This window comes from Triticum urartu, chromosome 6A, assembly GCF_056163025.1.
Source record: "Triticum urartu cultivar PI428250 chromosome 6A, HENAU_Tu73, whole genome shotgun sequence".
Lineage (NCBI taxonomy): Eukaryota > Viridiplantae > Streptophyta > Magnoliopsida > Poales > Poaceae > Triticum > Triticum urartu.
In genome coordinates, this window is record NC_141878.1 from 44,528,598 (window position 1) to 44,545,701 (window position 17,104).

Sequence of the window (17,104 nt, forward strand, 5' to 3'; positions counted from 1 at the left end):
TTAGTTAAATCTCTAGTCAAGATTTGGCACAAAACACGAAGGGACCAATAAACCTGGACGGAGCCACAGAGGTAGTAGCATTTAATGTCGCACTTTTATATATTTTTGCCATACATATAGCAGATAATTAGAGGGGATCATATTCATGGGGGTGGGGGAGGCTAGTGACACTTGTACCCCACATGATGTTTGCAAATGTTTTTGTTTTGCTTTTATGATGTTTGCAAATGTTTTTTTTCGCTTTTATGATGTTTGGAAATCTGAACATTGTCAAACAAGACTACAAAATGGATGTTGTATTTCCCCGCAAAAAAAAGTGGATGCTGTATTTGTTTTTAGTATGACGTATATGTTATTTATTACTACTCCCTCCGTTCCAAGTTACTCGTCGCAGAAATTGATGTATTTAGAACTGAAATACATATAGATACATCCATACTCATGACAAATAATTCGGAACGGAGAGAGTACATATTAAATGGTACATCCAGGCTGACGGACCCTACGACACTAACTACAGTAAATATAACTTCAGCTCGTGTTGCCTAGTTGAAGATCGGCACAACTTTTTTTCTTTTTTTTACTTAACATATTAGCATCGTCTTAAGTCAAATTTCATGAAGTTTGAGCTACTTTATTTTGGAAAAACATTAATCTATATAAGTGAATAAAATATGAAAATATATTCGATGATAGATCTAATGATATTTATTTGGTCTATCTTAGCTTCCCGAGAAAAAAAAGTAAATGACACTAGTAAAAAGTACTTAATTTCATTTACTAGGTGTCGAGACCGTTGATGTATCAATCACGAAACAAGCATGCGCCAATTCACCATCTAAAGAAAAAACGAGTTCATGTAAAATGTGCAATTCTTAAAATTCCATACTGCTACTAAGTTTTGAGCTCTCGTTTTTAATTCCTGGATCTTAAATTTGGAACTTCCTGTATGTGAGAAGGACTGTTAATTCACAGATCATGATGTTGCCACAGAGCAAAAGGACCAGAGTGTAAAATGGAGAGCAAGTGGGCATAAAAAAACCATGCCCAATCTAACCAGAATATATCTGCGAGAGGGACTGTTTAGCAGCCATTGTCATGACATGCCGACCGCTGTCACCTAATAAAACAAATGGAATTTAACAAATTTGATAAAGCCTCCGCGTCTCACCACAGATCCCCATACATCCATCGCAGAAAAACAGTACAGTAATCCCCACTATACATCCGATCCTTTGCATCCTTCTGTCCCCAAGGCCCAAACCTCGGGCCGTCTTCCTCCTCCTCCTCCTCCTCCTCCTCATCTTCTTCTACAGGAGCGGCGGATCTACAGTCTCCGGAGCTCCGGGGGAGGAAGGAAAATATCCGCGAAGGAAAGAGACTGATGAGCCAAAGGCTCACCTAACCAGACCCCTCCTTAAACAAAGCCTCCCCGTCTCACATCGCACCCGCTTGCCTCTTATCGCCTCCTACCTCACTCCCTCTCCCCTCCTCTCTCCCCCCGTCTGCCGCCATGGCCCAAGCTTGGGCCTTCCTCCTCCCGGTGCTCGTCTTCGGCTCCTACATGACCAGCCTCTTCTTCCCCACCTATATATCCGGCCCCCTCTGCGGCGGCGATGGGGGAGGCAGATCCTTGTTCCTCTGCGCGCAGGCTCCCAAGGACCAGGACCCATCTCCTGCTGTCAGCACCATGTACAAGACCGCCTTCCACTTCCAGCCCGCCAAGAACTGGATGAACGGTATACGCTGATTTCCTCTCTGAATTTCCCCCCCTTTTGAGCTTGCTCTGTGATTTCTTTTCCTTTTTAAGCTTCCTCTCTGCTTTGGGCCGTCTGTTGACTCTTTGTTCGTGGCAAGGGCCAATCGGGGAGCCCCTCTGATCTGGTGTGCTTTTCTTGTTCGTGGTCCAAGAGAAAGCAGGCGATCAGATTGGTTACTGTTTCTTTTCTCCCAACTTGGGCAGTACCCGATCTTAATTTTGCCTGCCAGTATATTAAAACTTATGCTCCACGTGTTAAAATATGTAGTGCATATTTTTGTGTCAACAAAAAGTTTTAGGCGGCTGAAAGGGTTGGTGGCTAGCTACCTCATTGCTTCTGCAAGTCGGTCGTTGCTGAATGATGCTCGGTGTGAGGGCGCTGCAGATAGATTTTGAGTATAGGCATACTCTGCAGATGCTTGAGCAAAACACAAGTACTCCCTCCATTCCAAATTACTCGTCATGGTTTTAGTTCAAATTTGGAACGAGTAATTTGGAACGGAGGGAGTAGTATCCATTGCAGAAATGGTGAACTAATTTCAGAGCAAGTGTTATGTACCTTCTCACCAAAGTGTATGCCACTTCCATGCTGGTATTGTCTGAAACTGTCCGTGTTTGCTCCACTGTTAGTGTCTTTACTTTTGGTCAGAAATCATTCAGTTAGGCAACACAGAAGCATCCATTGCACAAATGGTGAATTATTGCCAGAGGAAGTGCTAGTATGCGCCTTGTCACCAAGGTGTATGACATTTCAATGGTAGCGTTGTCTGAAAATGTCCATGTTTGCTCCACTGTCAGTGTTACTTTTGATCAGAAAGCATTCAGTTAGGCAAACTAAACAGATCTGTTATACTCATATAGTACGACACAAGGGAAGCACTGACCTGTTGATTCCTGTTTGTGGCAAGGCCAATCAGAGAGCCTCTATGATTGGGTGTGCTTTTCTTCTTCTTGGTCTAAAAAAAGCAAGTGATCTCAACTGTTATGTCTTCCCCTGCTGGAGAAGCTAAGTCAAATCTAGTAGCTGATCTTAATTTTGTGTACTAATATTCCACGTGTAAAAATATGTAGTATATTCTTGGCAGCAGCATCGTTGCAAAACTGTTTTTATGTAAAAAATAATTAGACAAGGGATAGGGTCGGTAGCCAGCTCATTGCTTGTTCAGGTCTGTTGCTGAATGCTGCAAACAGTAGGTGCTCAGTGTAAGGGCGCTGCAGTTAGATTTTGAGTGGTCCTGCCATAATATGATGATAGCCACATATTATTTTGATGCTTGCACAAAACAGGATTATTCATTGAATTACTTTCATAGATAGTGTACCTTCTCACCAAGGTGCATGCCACCTGAAAATGTCCACATTTGCTCCACTGTTAGTGCTGTTTTTGGTCAGAAAGCGTTCAGTTAGGCATGTCGCTTTTATCGTCCATACCAGGCCAAACTACAACACCCTAAATTATGTGTTGGAAAAATATTGGGCATGTCTGTTATATACCCATACAGAAGTAATGAAGTACTGGCCTGTTTTGGAATCTAGATTATCTTTGGTCCATATCCTATTAATTGTGCATCTGTTGCAAGTCACTGACGTTCTCTTACCTTTTTCAAACATCTGATGGATTGGTGAAATCTACGACAATACAAAAGATCCATCTGGTATGAATATCTCAGGCACAGAAACTTCTAAATAAAAAGGAGAAGAAATTGAAGCATTCTACAACTCATACTGCCTTTATACAACTTTCAGGACCAATGTACTTCAATGGCTTCTACCATGAATTCTACCAGTACAACCTGAACGGCCCCATTTTTGGTGACATAGTTTGGGGCCATTCGGTTTCAACAGACCTCGTCAACTGGATCGGGCTTGAACCCGCGTTAGTGCGGGATACCCCAAGTGACATAGACGGTTGCTGGACCGGCTCGGTCACCATTCTGCCAGGTGGTAAACCAGTCATCATATACACTGGTGGCGACAAAGATCAACATCAGGCACAAAACATCGCGTTTCCCAAAAACCGGTCTGACCCATACCTGAGGGAATGGATCAAAGCAGCCAATAACCCGGTGCTCCGACCGGACGAACCAGGGATGAACTCGATCGAGTTCAGGGATCCGACAACCGGTTGGATTGGACCGGACGGACTGTGGAGGATGGCAGTTGGTGGTGAGCTGAACGGCTACAGTGCTGCACTTTTGTACAAGAGTGAAGACTTTCTGAACTGGACAAAAGTTGATCACCCACTGTATTCACATAATGGATCCAATATGTGGGAGTGTCCGGATTTCTTTGCGGTATTGCCGGGCAATAACGCTGGACTGGATCTGTCCGCAGCGATTCCACAAGGCGCCAAGCATGCCCTCAAAATGAGCGTGGATTCAGTTGACAAGTACATGATCGGGGTGTATGATCTCCAACGTGATGCCTTTGTGCCAGATAATGTCGTAGATGACCGTCGGCTGTGGCTGAGAATAGATTATGGCACTTTCTATGCTTCAAAATCATTCTTTGACTCGAACAAGAACAGGAGGATCATATGGGGTTGGTCTAGGGAGACAGATAGTCCTTCAGATGACCTTGAAAAAGGTTGGGCAGGACTCCATGTAAGAAAATCTCCCCCTAATTGGCCGTGCTTCATGTTGAAATAATGATTTAACTGATTTAGTAAATGACTGTAGCATTTTTAACCTCAGTTTTTATTACATTTAGACAATCCCCAGGACCATTTGGTTAGCCGACGATGGCAAGCAGTTGTTACAATGGCCAGTTGAGGAGATTGAGTCCCTTCGAACAAATGAAATCAGCCATCAAGGAATAGAGCTCAACAAGGGAGATCTATTTGAGATCAAGGAAGTTGACGCTTTTCAGGTAGTTTCCTTTTCACAGACATGCTTACTTGGTCTTCCGAAGAACCCTTTTTTTACTTCAAAAAAGTGTTATGCCAGTAAAAGCTGTAGGGTCTTCTGATAATAACTAAATATGGATATTGGATCATACTACCTCTGTAACTAAATATAAGACAACTTATATTTAGTAGTTACAGAGGTAGTACATTTTTGGCAACAAAAAGATAGGCATACATACTTAAGCTTTGGTGTGTTTTGTATTTTTCAGAGAAGCTGTAGCTAATTAGGCACACATTTTCTTGAAACAGGCTGATGTAGAGATAGGTTTTGAGCTGGCGTCCATCGATGACGCCGATCCTTTTGATCCTTCCTGGCTTTTGGACCCCGAGAAGCATTGTGGGGAAGCGGGTGCATCAGTTCCTGGTGGTATAGGTCCATTTGGACTTGTCATTCTGGCCTCCGACAACATGGACGAGCACACTGAGGTGTATTTCAGAGTCTACAAGTCAGAGGAAAAGTACATGGTACTCATGTGCTCTGATCTAAGAAGGTCAGTGATTATGTCTTTTGCCTTAATTTTGGTTAGTCTTCTCCATAAACGTCTGAAAACTAAATTGAAATATCTTCTTTTGTTTGCACAGGTCTTCCCTGAGACCAGATCTGGAGAAACCAGCCTATGGAGGCTTCTTTGAATTTGATCTTGAAAAGGAAAGGAAGATATCACTCAGAACTCTGGTAAGCTGAGCTGGGAGGCTCTGCCATTTCTCCTGCTATTCATCTCCTACATGTCAGAACTGAAAATGGATGGATGGATGCTGCCTTGCAGATTGACCGGTCGGCGGTGGAGAGCTTCGGCGGTGGTGGCAGGGTTTGCATCACATCCAGAGTTTATCCGGCGGTGCTCGCCGACGTCGGCAGGGCCCACATTTACGCTTTCAACAATGGAAGTGCCACGGTCAGGGTGCCACAGCTCAGCGCATGGACCATGAGGAAGGCACAAGTGAATGTGGAGAAGGGTTGGAGTGCTATTTAAAAGAGAGGATCAAATTGATTTTCTCGATTCTTTTACTGTCATTCATGAGCATTGCCTGGCAGAAATAAGGACATTCAGCAGGAAAAAATAGCCTATCATTTCTTTGATCTCTAGTATTCATATATTGTACTAGTTACTACTTAGTATGCCCTTCCCATCTCAGTTACTTGTATCAATTTTTAAAGAAACGCACACTAGTCCTGAAATTCACGGGATGAGTACTTCAGTCACACATATGAATCTCTTGAAACGTTTTAAAGTGGTTAAAAGACTCGGTGAGCAAACATGTCATATGCCCCTTCACGGTGTTGAGATGTCCTGCTGACTTGTCTTTCTTGTTGCAAAAAGTACACTGGCTCTATTTATGGTGAGAAGTTCAATGGAAAAAATGTCTGGCTCTCGCATCGTCCCCACGCGGGCGATTTGAGGGTGACTAGGGTACCTCCCCTCCCCTCCCCCCCCCCCCCCCCCTATTTTCCTCGTCACCGTCGGAGGCGGCCACTGAGATTGCCTGTGCGGCCGCCGATGAGGGTGGTGGTGATGTCTCTGCTATTTCCTTGCTCGGGTGGAGGGACATTGGGTGCCGAGGTGGCATCCTCGGGTGGAGAGGCGACATTATTTGAGCGCCAAGGGTGTCTATTGATGCGGGCTGGCGAGGCGCCGCCGAGTGGTGGATGGTTCATGGGCTGTGGCGGTGGTCTTTGGCATCAGATTTAATGGTCGACGCCTCACCTTCCTCTCTGGCTCACTTCCCGACAAATCAGTTGTTGGTCACCGCCTCACCGGTTGGGTTGTATGACAGACTAGGTGGTATGAGTATCGGGGCCAAAAGAGGTTCCTGCTTGGCTTGGCTGACCACGATGGTCGCAACGCCCGAAGGAGTTGCGCTCCTCCTATGAGGCATCGCCGAGGTTCCCTTCCTCCTTTGATCCTAGGTGAAAGCATGCAATCCCATTCGCATAAGGCAGTGGTGTCATGACCCCCCTGGGGTAGGGGGTGGCGTCTATCATGGGGGTGCATGTGAGTGCTATGTGTGAAAGGTGCCGACTTTGTTTGAGAGGCAGCTTTGGTGTCGAGACGTCGAGTTCTGATCTGCTATACTTTGTTTTAGTGCTCGCCCGTGGACGTCCTCCTATTGCGTGGTGGTTCGCCACCCTTGATCCTGCATGGGATCCCTTCCTCAACATCAGCATCGCGGTGGTTCATCAAGTCTCCGAGCCTTCTTAATGGCTGTAACACTTGCTCGGATGCTTGCCATTTTCCTTGAACTATCTGTTCCTTTGGTTTCAGTATGTTTCCCCTGCAGCTTATCCTCTTCTGGTTTGGTCATGGGCGAGCGACAACATTGTAGCTGTCGACGCCTGGTCGCTGTGGCAAGGGGGTCACATGTAGTTGATCTGCCTTGGTGGCCTCAAGACAACACATTTCGTAGGTCTAGGGGTGAACGACTCCTTCGCCGGCGGTGTGGCGTCCTTGAAGCCCAGACGAGGGAGTAGGGTCCCTCTTCGGTGAGGGAGAAAGAAGGTGGAGGATCTCCATGGTCCTTAATGATGCGTCGGTGGTAGCGTTCTTTAGGTGGTTGGCTGCTCCTTTTGTGGTGTATTTGTCTTCTGCTTCGGTGACCAAGTGCAAAGGGCTACCCCTTCTTCAAGCGAAGCTTCATTACTTTCAGTTTGAGTGCTTGTTGAGTGGGTTGTGTTGTAAGTTGTTTTATTATATCCTTGTATCTTTCAGTTCTTGGCTTTTCTTTTTTCCTTGCTCTCTTTTGATGGCATTCTTGTTGGTTGTAATCTTGATCAATTGATGGATCTGTTAATGTAAAGCCGGGCTCTTGGATCTTCATTCTAAACTAGGGCCCGTGCGTTGCAACGGGAGAAAAAAAAATCATCATCTCCAATGGTCATGAACTCATGATCACATTTTGCAGCATCACCGAGATACACTATCACGCTCAATCTCATGAAATCATAATTTTTTTGAAACACCTGAACATATTTGAAATCGTGAACATTTTTTAAATTCATGAACACTTTTACAATTTTTCAAACATTTTCTAAAATCCAGAACATTTTTGAATTCATGGACATTTAATAATGTTTGCAAACATTTTTTTAAATTGTGAACAATCTTTTAACAATTTTCTTGAATCAATGAACATTTCTAGAATGGACGAACATAGTTTTGGAAATTGGTGGAACAATTTTTGAAATTCATGAGTATTTTTTTGATTTAATGAACATTTTTTTAAATGCATGATCATTCTTTGAATCAGCGAACATTTTATGAGAGAATAAACTATTTTAAGTCACGAACAATTTTTGGATTTTTATGATAATTTTCCATTCATGAACATTTTGTGAATTTGCGTTTTTTTTTCAGTTTCATTGACATTATTTAATACACGAACTTTTTAAAAAATCATGATTTTTTTTCATTTCCCGAACATTTTTTTCAAAGTTTTTTTAAATTTCGAATAAAAACATTTTTTATAAAATTGTAAACATTTTTTCAATCCACATATTTTATGATTTATTAAATATTTTATTTCAAAATTCTCATTTTTTGAATTTTGGGAACTTTTTTGAAGTCCAAAATTATTTAAAATAGGAAAAAACGAAAACGGGAAAAATAATAATAAAAAACAAAATTTAAAAGACAGGCCGCGCAAACATGGGCCGGCCCAAACTGGCACGCTGCGTTTTCTCCCAACCCGCAAAACACAGTATAAGAGGTCCCTACTGCATGGGACAACCCAGACAGGTATGCCCATGTGTGAAACTTCTTTTATCACCTATAGGTGGCATTGGTGGGTGATATTTTACAATTTTTGTGATAATTTCTGTGACGTTCCGCAACAATCAATAACCCCTTTATTATTACTAGCAAACATGCCCGTGCATTGCAATGGGAGAAGAAAAATCACCCCTTATACACACTGAATGATATAGCAAATCGCTTGAAATCTTAATAAGTGGTGTTGCGCAAAATTGTAATGATTGGATGATTTTTGAAGTGTACTCAAGGTGTTTCCAAAACTCTTTATGGGCACAATTTCAAAAAAATAAATAAAATTGGAGATCAACATTAAGCCACTTGTTTAGATAAAAGGTTGCAAACAGTTTAGTGTGTATCATCATATATTGGTTGGTTATTGTGCGCGATAGGAAATCGGATGACTATGTACCTATTGTAACTTTTAGCATATGGTAGCTAGTACGAATCAACACCCCTTATAATGCCAATACTATCTTTTATGAGAGCATTAAACTATCATATCTACTCAAGTTAAATGGGATAGGATACATATGTAATAGGCATTTCCAAAATACCCTATATAGAGAAGTAATTAAGGTTTCATCGTAAGCTTTATTCTAGAAATGAGTAACATGCAAGATAATAGCATATTCGAAAATCTATATATCTTTCTGAGCGATTTCATATATAACTTGTTAGATTTGAAGTTAGGGTTTAAAAGATATAAATATTTTAAGAAGTATTTGAATTGTAAAAAAGGAGAAGTGAAAAAGAAAAGGAAGAGGGGCTGCGGTCGAAATCATGTCTTCTGGGTGGTGGAGTAAGGACCTTGCTAGTTAGTGGGCTGGTTGTGTTTGTTTTTAAGTTAGGGATCACACAATATATAAACCCAAAAAAGGCCCATGTAGTGGAGCGGACTGTTTCTCCATTTTATAGGTGGTATAGTGGATAATTTCTGTCAACTTTGGAGATAGTTTTAAGGCGGACGAACAGAAGCAGTAGTCTTTTTATTATTAGGTCGATATTAGGTATAGATACAAATATAGATTTTTTTTTTATGATAATGTACTTTGCGATATGCCGGGTCAAGTGGGAATACCTTAGTGTGGCATTCCGTCGAACATCTTCAGGCCAGTCTCCCCACTCCGGGCTGCCAAAGCTCTTGACGCGCTCGCCGCCAGGCATGCGGTGCCGCTCATGGTGCTTCGCCTCGGCTCCATTCTGCCAACGCGGTACGGCATGGCCTTCAACCACGGCTACGGCGCTAAGCAACGGTGGAGCTGGGCCCAGTCAATGGCCTGAGCCGTTAGAAACTTTCCCAGCCCTATATCTTTTATTCTCGAGTCTGCCCAGCCCCATATCTAGAAAAAGGAATTCGGCCTGGGGCGCAGCCCACTTCTAATCCTAGCTGGACCTGAGACTCAGCCCAATAATACACAATGATCAAAAAAAAGGAGAAGCAGTGCGACCGTGCGGCTGCGCCTGCGCGAGCAGTCTGACGAGAAAGAAAAGAACCCTACCCTGCCTGGGCTGCCGCCGCACGCTCGCCGCCGGCAGCCGTGCCCCGCCGCGGTCGACCCATTATTCGTTCGCCATGCCCAGCTGGCCAGCCCCATGCGGCAGAGGGCAGTCCAGTCCTCCCCTTCTTCTCCTTCTTCGAATCTTGGTTGACGGCTTCCTTTGCAGCCCCGGCGAGGCGACGATCGCCCTGTTCGTCCAGTCCAGGTCTCGAGGAGAGGAGCAACAACAGCTCATCTCAATCCCGCTAGCAAATGCCACTGTTTGATACCTCGAATGAAATTCAATGTTGTTTCCTTCCCTTAGTCTTGTATTGTAATTCTGCAGTTTTGTAAATGTTGAAACCGATTCAGTAATTTTTTTTTGCATGTAATTTTACAGGAAGACAAAATGAAGATGAATAAGAGAAACAAGACAATGATGTTTTTTTTCTAGTTCAAATCGCGGGATCCACAGGAACAGGTCCTTTAACTCAAAAAATTGATAACGTTCCACAGATTATATCTATTGAAGATGTGCTGATTTGCATTTCAAATCATTGAAGGTTTACCTTCTTCTACTATTGAAGATGTACTCATGGTAAGCTCAGATCGATAAATCATTTGATTTGGTACCATCTTTTGTATCATTTATTTATGCTATATATTATTTTTGATATGTTTTACTTTATTAGTTGAACCGTCATTGAACAAATACTGCCATTGAATATTATGTTTGGGATTTGGTTAGTTATGCAATATAGTGTGACTTTTGTATGCCTTAAAGTTGGGTTTTTAGGTGTTTTTTGACCATTAGTTTCTCGCCTGGGGCGTCAGCCAATCCTGGCTCCGCCACTGGCGCTAAGTCCAGCCGACCGGGCGTTGTATGCCCCCGTGCCGCCCACGCGCACCACAGCCGCCTCGGTGCTCATTCTCTACCACGGCATTTCCTCCATCTCCTCTCTAAACCGGCACCGCCTATTCCAGCATGTCGACGAATACATTGAGCCCACGCAGGTGCCGCTGCCCTCCTCCTCCTCCTGCAGCCTCTTCCTCTGCAGAAGCAAAGAGGGAGATTCCTCCTCTGTCCAGACTGTCCACACTCTTGAGTGTCACCCCTAACTAATCAGCTTCTTAAGCGACAACGCCTTCACATGTCACAACACACCCCCATAAAATCTTTGATTCCTTCTCCTCAATCTCTCATTCCTTGTGCCGCCATGGCGCTACCTTGGGCCTTCGTCCTCCTCCCTGCCCTCTTCTTCCTCTCCTCCTCTGTATCCAACCTCTTCTTCTCCAACAGCAGCAGCAATGGGAGTGGAGGGAGATGCTCCCTCTGCCCAGAGTCTCCAGAGGTCTCCTTCTGTCCACTGTCTCCAGAGGTCCCCTATATTGTCAGCACGAGGTACAGGACTGCCTACCACTTCCAGCCTCCCAGGAATTGGATCAATGGTATGTTCATGTGATCATGTCTCTGGTTTGGTTTCCTCTCTATTTATTTCCTTTAGGTTTCATTCATCTCTGCTTTCTGGATCATCTGTTGGTGTATGCCACTCTGCTTTCGTGTGCTTTTTCTTGTTCTTGGTCCATGAAAAAGCATGTGACCTCATTGTTTAGTGGCTTGCCCACATGGAGAAGCCAAGTTGAACACACTACTCAATCTTAATTTTGTGTGCCAATATTAAATAATATGCTTGTTAAAGTACATAATAGTTTTGGCAGTACTATCATTACAGAACTGCCATTTTTGTGTCAAAAATGAATAGAGACGATGGAAAAGTTTGGTGGCCAGCTCATTGCTTGTGCAAATTTCTTGCTGAATGCTGCAGTTAGATTTTGAGTAATACTGCCATAAGATGATGATAGCCATAGATGCTCGCGCAAAATAAAATGGAAGTATTCATGGCAGAAATAGTGATATGTACCTTCTCGCCAAGATTTATGCCACTTGCATATTGTCCATATTTGCTCCACCGTTTGTGTTACTTTTGGTCAGACCAAATTCAGTTAGGCAAAGTAGGATGCTTTTCCCTTCCATAACTGGCCACATGGATCATTCTATATCTGTTGCATGAAATTGACATTCTCTCACTTTTTTCCAAATATCCGATGGATTGGTGATCCTCCGGAATCTACGATGACACAAAAGATCCATGTGGTATGAATATCTCAGCGCAAACACCTCTAAATAAAAAGGAGGAGTTGCAGTATTCTAACAATTATACTTCCTTTATAAATATTTCAGGACTAATGTACTACAAAGGCATCTACCATTATTTCTACCAGTATAACCCCCACTGCGCCCTCTGGTGTTGGGGTGACATAGCTTGGGGCCATTCGGTTTCGACAGACCTTGTCAACTGGATCCAGCTTGAACCCGTGATAGAACCGGATAACCCGAGTGACATAGATGGCTGCTGGACCGGTTCAGCCACAATTTTGTCTGGTGGTCAACCGGTCATCCTATACACCGGTGTCAGCATAGACAACTGTCAGGTCCAAAACCTTTTGCTTCCCAGGAACCTTTCTGACCCGTACCTGAGAGAATGGACCAAACCAGGCAATAACCCAGTGATCCAACCGGTAGTACCGGGTTTGAACAGAAGCTGCTTCAGGGATCCGACGACCGGTTGGATCGGACCAGATGGACTGTGGAGGATAGCAGTTGGTGCTCAGCTGTACAGCTACACCGCTGCACTTTTGTACAAGAGTGAAGACTTTCTGAGTTGGACAAGAGTTGATCACCCACTGTATTCTCATAATTTGTCCAATATGTGGGAGTGCCCGGATTTCTTTGCGGTATTGCCAGGCTATAACAGTGGACTGGACATGTCCGTAGCGGTCCCAAGAGGCGCCAAGTATGCCCTCAAAATGAGCGTGGGTTACTTTGACAAGTACTTGATTGGGGTTTATGATCTCAAACGTGATGCCTTTGTGCCTGATACTATCGTAGATGACTGTCGGCTATGGCTGAGGATTGATTATGGCAATTTCTATGCTTCAAAGTCATTCTTTGACTTGAAAAAGGGCAGGAGGATCATATGGGGTTGGTCTCAGGAGGCAGATTGTCGTTCAGATGATGTTGCAAAAGGTTGGGCAGGAATCCATGTAAGCAAATTCGCCCTAATTGGCTGTGCTTCATATCATATTGGAATAATGATCTAATTTATTTAGCAAATCAATGTAACATATTTAAGCTCAGTTTTTATTATGTTTAGACAATCCCCAGGACGATTTGGTTAGACGACAATGGCAAGCAGTTGCTGCAATGGCCAGTTGATGAGATTGAGTCCCTTCGAACAAATGAAATCAACCATCAAGGACTTGAGCTCAACAAGGGAGATTTGTTTGAGATCAATGGAGTTGACACTTTTCAGGTAGTTTCCTTTGCACAGCTTACTTGGTCTTCAGGAGAATTTATGTTATTTCGAGAAGTGTCAAGCCAGTAAGAACTGTAGGGCCTTCTGATAATTACTAATTATTTGTATAGTGCATTTTTCAGGAGAAGGATAGGTATATATTCCGAAGCTTTGGTGTGTCGTGTATTTTTCAGAGCAATTATAGCTAATCAGACACAAGTTTTCTTGAAACAGGCTGATGTGGAGATATATTTTGAGCCGATGTCCATCGATGCCGCCGAACCTTTTGATCCTTCCTGGCTTTTGGACCCAGAGAAGCATTGCTGTGAAGCATCGGTTCATGGTGGTATAGGGCCATTTGGACTTGTTATTCTGGCCTCAAACAACATGGATGAGCACACTGTCGTGCACTTCAGAGTCTACAAATCACAGCGAAAGTACATGATACTCATGTGCTCTGATCTAAGAAGGTCATTGCTTCTGTTTTTGAGAGAAGTGCATATTTCAACTCCAAACTCTTGCCCTAGTCTAATTTACAATCCCGAACTTCAATACCGTCTAAATTACAACCCCCAAGTCTTAAAACCGGTCAGAATTCAACCCTCCCCTCCCTGTTGACCGGGTCCAATCAGCATGCCACGTCAGATTTTTTTCCAAAATTTCAAGAAAAGGTAAATAAAAATCTGTAAGATCAGGAAAAAATATTTAAAAATCAAAATTCCGAAAAAATTGTTTGCGAAAAAAGCTAGGGAAAATAAAAAAAATGTTTTTTATTTTTTCTGGAAATATTTTTTTCGGGAATTTGAGTTTTTGGGTCTTTTCTAGAAATTATTGTTCTTTTGGAAATTCATTTTTTTATTTTCCCTGTTTTTTGGAAATTTGATTTCTTTTTTCTTTTCCTGGATTTTCTTCGATTTTACAGATTTTTTTTCTTGGAAATTTTGCATTTTTGCTGACGTGGCATGCTGACTGGATCTGTTGACTGGATCTGTTGACTGGTCAAAACTGGTCAACCAGGTCAAAACCGGTCAACAGAGAGGGGAGGGTTGAATCCTAGCCGGTTTTGAGAGTTGGGGGTTGTAAGACGGTATTGGAGTTCGGGGTTGTAAATTAGACTAGGGCAAAAGTTCAGGGTTGAAATATGCACTTCTCTCTCTGCTTTTTGCCTCAGTTTTGCTTAGTCTTCTCCATAAAAGTCTGAAAACCAAATTGAAAGTTTTTCTTTTCTTTGCACAGGTCTTCCATCAGACCATCACCGTACACACCAGCCTATGGAGGCTTCTTTGAACTTGATCTTGCAAAGGAGAGGAATATATCTCTTAGAACTCTGGTAAGCTAAGGAGGCTCTGCCATTTCTCCTTTTATTCACTTCCTATATGTCAGAGTTGAAAATGGATGGATGGATGCTGCCTTGCAGATTGATCGGTCGGCGGTGGAGAGCTTCGGTGGTGGTGGTAGGGTTTGCATCACGTCCAGAGTTTATCCAGCGGTGCTTGCTGGTGTCGGCAAGGCCCACATGTATGCCTTCAACAATGGAAGTGCCACGGTCAGGGTGCCACAGCTCAGCGCATGGACCATGAGGAACGCACATGTGAATGTGGAGAATGGTTGGAGTGCTATTTAAACAGAGGAGCAATTTATTTTCTCGATTCTTTTATCATTCATGAGCACTGCCTGGCAGAAATAAGGACATTCAACAGGAGAAAATAGCCTATCATGGACATGGAGTATGTGAGCTCGAGCTCACGTGCACCCTTTGCTACAGTAAAATCGGAAAATATGTATTTTTTTTAAAAACTGTTTTTTGCAACAAAATTGATGTGTATTTCACATGCATGCCAATTTTCGTGATGAAATGAGATTTGTGGAGGTCTTGAAAAAAAAAGAAAAATCCATGTGGGCGATCCGAGGGTAACTAGGGTACCGCTTCCCTTCCCCACTTCTCCTCGCCACCGCCGGAGGCAGACACTAGGATAATCTGCGTGGCCGCCGATGATGGTTGCGGTGAGGTCTCGGCTGCTCCCTTGCTCGGGTGAAGGGACTATGGGTACCAAGGCAAGAACCATGAGTGGAGAGGCGACATTGTCTGAGCGGCAAGGGCGTTTATTGATGCGGTCCGGCGAGGCGGCGCCCAGTGCGGTGTGTGGTCCGTGGGCTGCAGGGACGTCACCTCTGGCATCCGATTCAAAGGTCAGTGCCACATCTTCCCCTTTGGCTCACTTCCCGGCAAATCTAGTCGTTGGCACTAATGGTCGTTGGTCACCAGTTGAGTTGTATGACGGGCTAAGGTGGTATGAGTATCGAGACCAAGAGAGGTCCCTGTTTGGCCTGGCCGATCACTATGGTGGCAACCCTCACTGGTGTTGTCCTCCTCATAGGAGGCACCGCCGAGGTTTCCTCTCCCCCCTCGATCCAAGGTGAAAACCTACAATCCCATTCGGATTGAGCGGTGGCGTCGTGACCTCCCTAGGGGCGTCGTCTAGCATGTGTGTGATAGGTGCCAACTTTGTTTGAGAGGCGGCTTTGGTGTTGAGCCGACGAGTTCTGGTCTACTATACTCTGTTTGGTGCTCGCCTGTGGGTGTCGTCCTATTGTGTGGTAGTTCGTCACCCTCGATTCTACGTGGGATCCCCTCCCCGACATCAGCGTTGCTGCGATTCATCAAGTCCCTAAGCCTTCCTAGTGCCTGCAACACTTGGTCTGGATGCTTGTCGTCCTCCCTGAGCTTTATGTTCCTTTGGTTTCAATATGTTTACCATGCAACTTATCCTCTTTTGGCTTGGTCATCAGCGGGCAACAACGTTGTGTTGTCGAGGTTCGCCCGTCGTGGCGAGGCAGTCACATGCAATTGTTCTGCCTTGGTAACCTAAGACAACACATTTCCTAGGTCTAGGGTGAATGACTCCTTCGCCCAACAGGTGTAGCGTCCTTGAATCCCAGACGAGGGGGTAGGGTACCTCTTCATTGAGGGAGAAAGAATGTGTGGGATCTCCGTGATTCTTAACGCATGTGTCGGTCATAGCGTTATTTAGGCAGTCGGTGTTGGGGAACACAGTAATTTCAAAAAATTTCCTACGCACATGCAAGATCTATCTAGCTGATGCATAGCAACGAGAGGGGAAGAGTGTTTGACAACCCACAAGTATAGGGGATCGCAACAGTTTTCGAGGATAGAGTATTCAACCTAAATTTATTGATTCGACACAAGGGGAGCCAAAGAATATTCTCAAGTATTAGCAGCTGAGTTGTCAATTCAACCACACCTGGAAACTTAGTATCTGCAGCAAAGTGTTTAGTAACAAAGTAATATGATAGTAGCGGTAACGGTGATAAAAGGTAACAGTAGCAAAAGTAATATTTTTGGTGTTTTGTAGTGATGATAACAATAGCAACGGAAAAGTAAATAAGCGAAGAACAATATATGGAAAGCTTGTAGGCAATGGATCGGTGATAGAGAATTATGCGGGATGCGGTTCATCATGTAACAGTCATAAACTAGGGTGACACAGAACTAGCTCCAATTCATCAATGTAATGTAGGCATGTATTCCGAATATAGTCATACGTGCTTATGGAAAAGAACTTGCATGCCATCTTTTGTCCTACCCTCCCGTGGCAGCGGGGTCCTACTGGAAACTAAGGGATATTAAGGCCTCCTTTTAATAGAGTACCGGAACAAAGCATTAACACATAGTGAATACATGAACTCCTCAAACTACAGTCATCACCGGTAAGTATCCCGATTATTGTCACTTCGGGGTTAACGGATCATAACACATAATATGTGACTATAGACTTGCAAGATAGGATCTAGAACTCTCATATATTGATGAAAACATAATAGGTTCAGATATGAAA

General features: G+C 43.7%; 2 protein-coding genes across 3 annotated transcripts; both read left to right on the forward strand.

Annotated features, from left to right (window-relative positions):
• The first annotated feature begins 1,274 nt into the window (after nt 1–1,274).
• Nucleotides 1,275–6,024, forward strand: LOC125514918 (fructan 1-exohydrolase). Its single transcript, NM_001426819.1, has 7 exons — nt 1,275–1,739; nt 3,406–3,414; nt 3,506–4,362; nt 4,469–4,627; nt 4,914–5,155; nt 5,247–5,340; nt 5,432–6,024. Exons 1-7 carry the CDS (start codon nt 1,514–1,516, stop codon nt 5,636–5,638), a joined length of 1,794 nt encoding a protein of 597 aa, NP_001413748.1. The 5' UTR covers nt 1,275–1,513; the 3' UTR covers nt 5,639–6,024.
• Nucleotides 6,025–10,683: 4,659 nt separating this feature from the next.
• On the forward strand, nt 10,684–15,112 carry LOC125517311 (fructan 1-exohydrolase-like). Of its 2 annotated transcripts, none has more exons than XM_087531178.1 (6): nt 10,684–11,340; nt 12,134–12,996; nt 13,107–13,265; nt 13,482–13,717; nt 14,484–14,577; nt 14,665–15,112. In XM_087531178.1, exons 1-6 carry the CDS (start codon nt 11,043–11,045, stop codon nt 14,869–14,871), a joined length of 1,857 nt encoding a protein of 618 aa, XP_087387304.1. In that variant the 5' UTR covers nt 10,684–11,042; the 3' UTR covers nt 14,872–15,112. The 2 variants fall into 2 exon arrangements, with proteins under 2 accessions (XP_087387304.1, XP_048538464.2); XM_048682507.2 differs by lacking the exon at nt 10,684–11,340 and adding an exon at nt 11,371–12,046.
• The last annotated feature ends 1,992 nt before the right edge of the window (nt 15,113–17,104 follow it).

Coding starts and splice junctions, on each gene's coding strand:
- LOC125517311 (XM_087531178.1), top strand. CDS start 11,043: ATGTCACAACACACCCCCATAAAATCTTTGATTCCTTCTCCTCAATCT. Junction 13,718..14,483: donor ATGTGCTCTGATCTAAGAAG/GTCATTGCTTCT, acceptor TTCTTTGCACAG/GTCTTCCATCAGACCATCAC. Junction 14,578..14,664: donor ATATATCTCTTAGAACTCTG/GTAAGCTAAGGA, acceptor GCTGCCTTGCAG/ATTGATCGGTCGGCGGTGGA.
- LOC125514918 (NM_001426819.1), top strand. CDS start 1,514: ATGGCCCAAGCTTGGGCCTTCCTCCTCCCGGTGCTCGTCTTCGGCTCC. Junction 4,363..4,468: donor AAGGTTGGGCAGGACTCCAT/GTAAGAAAATCT, acceptor TATTACATTTAG/ACAATCCCCAGGACCATTTG. Junction 5,156..5,246: donor ATGTGCTCTGATCTAAGAAG/GTCAGTGATTAT, acceptor TTGTTTGCACAG/GTCTTCCCTGAGACCAGATC.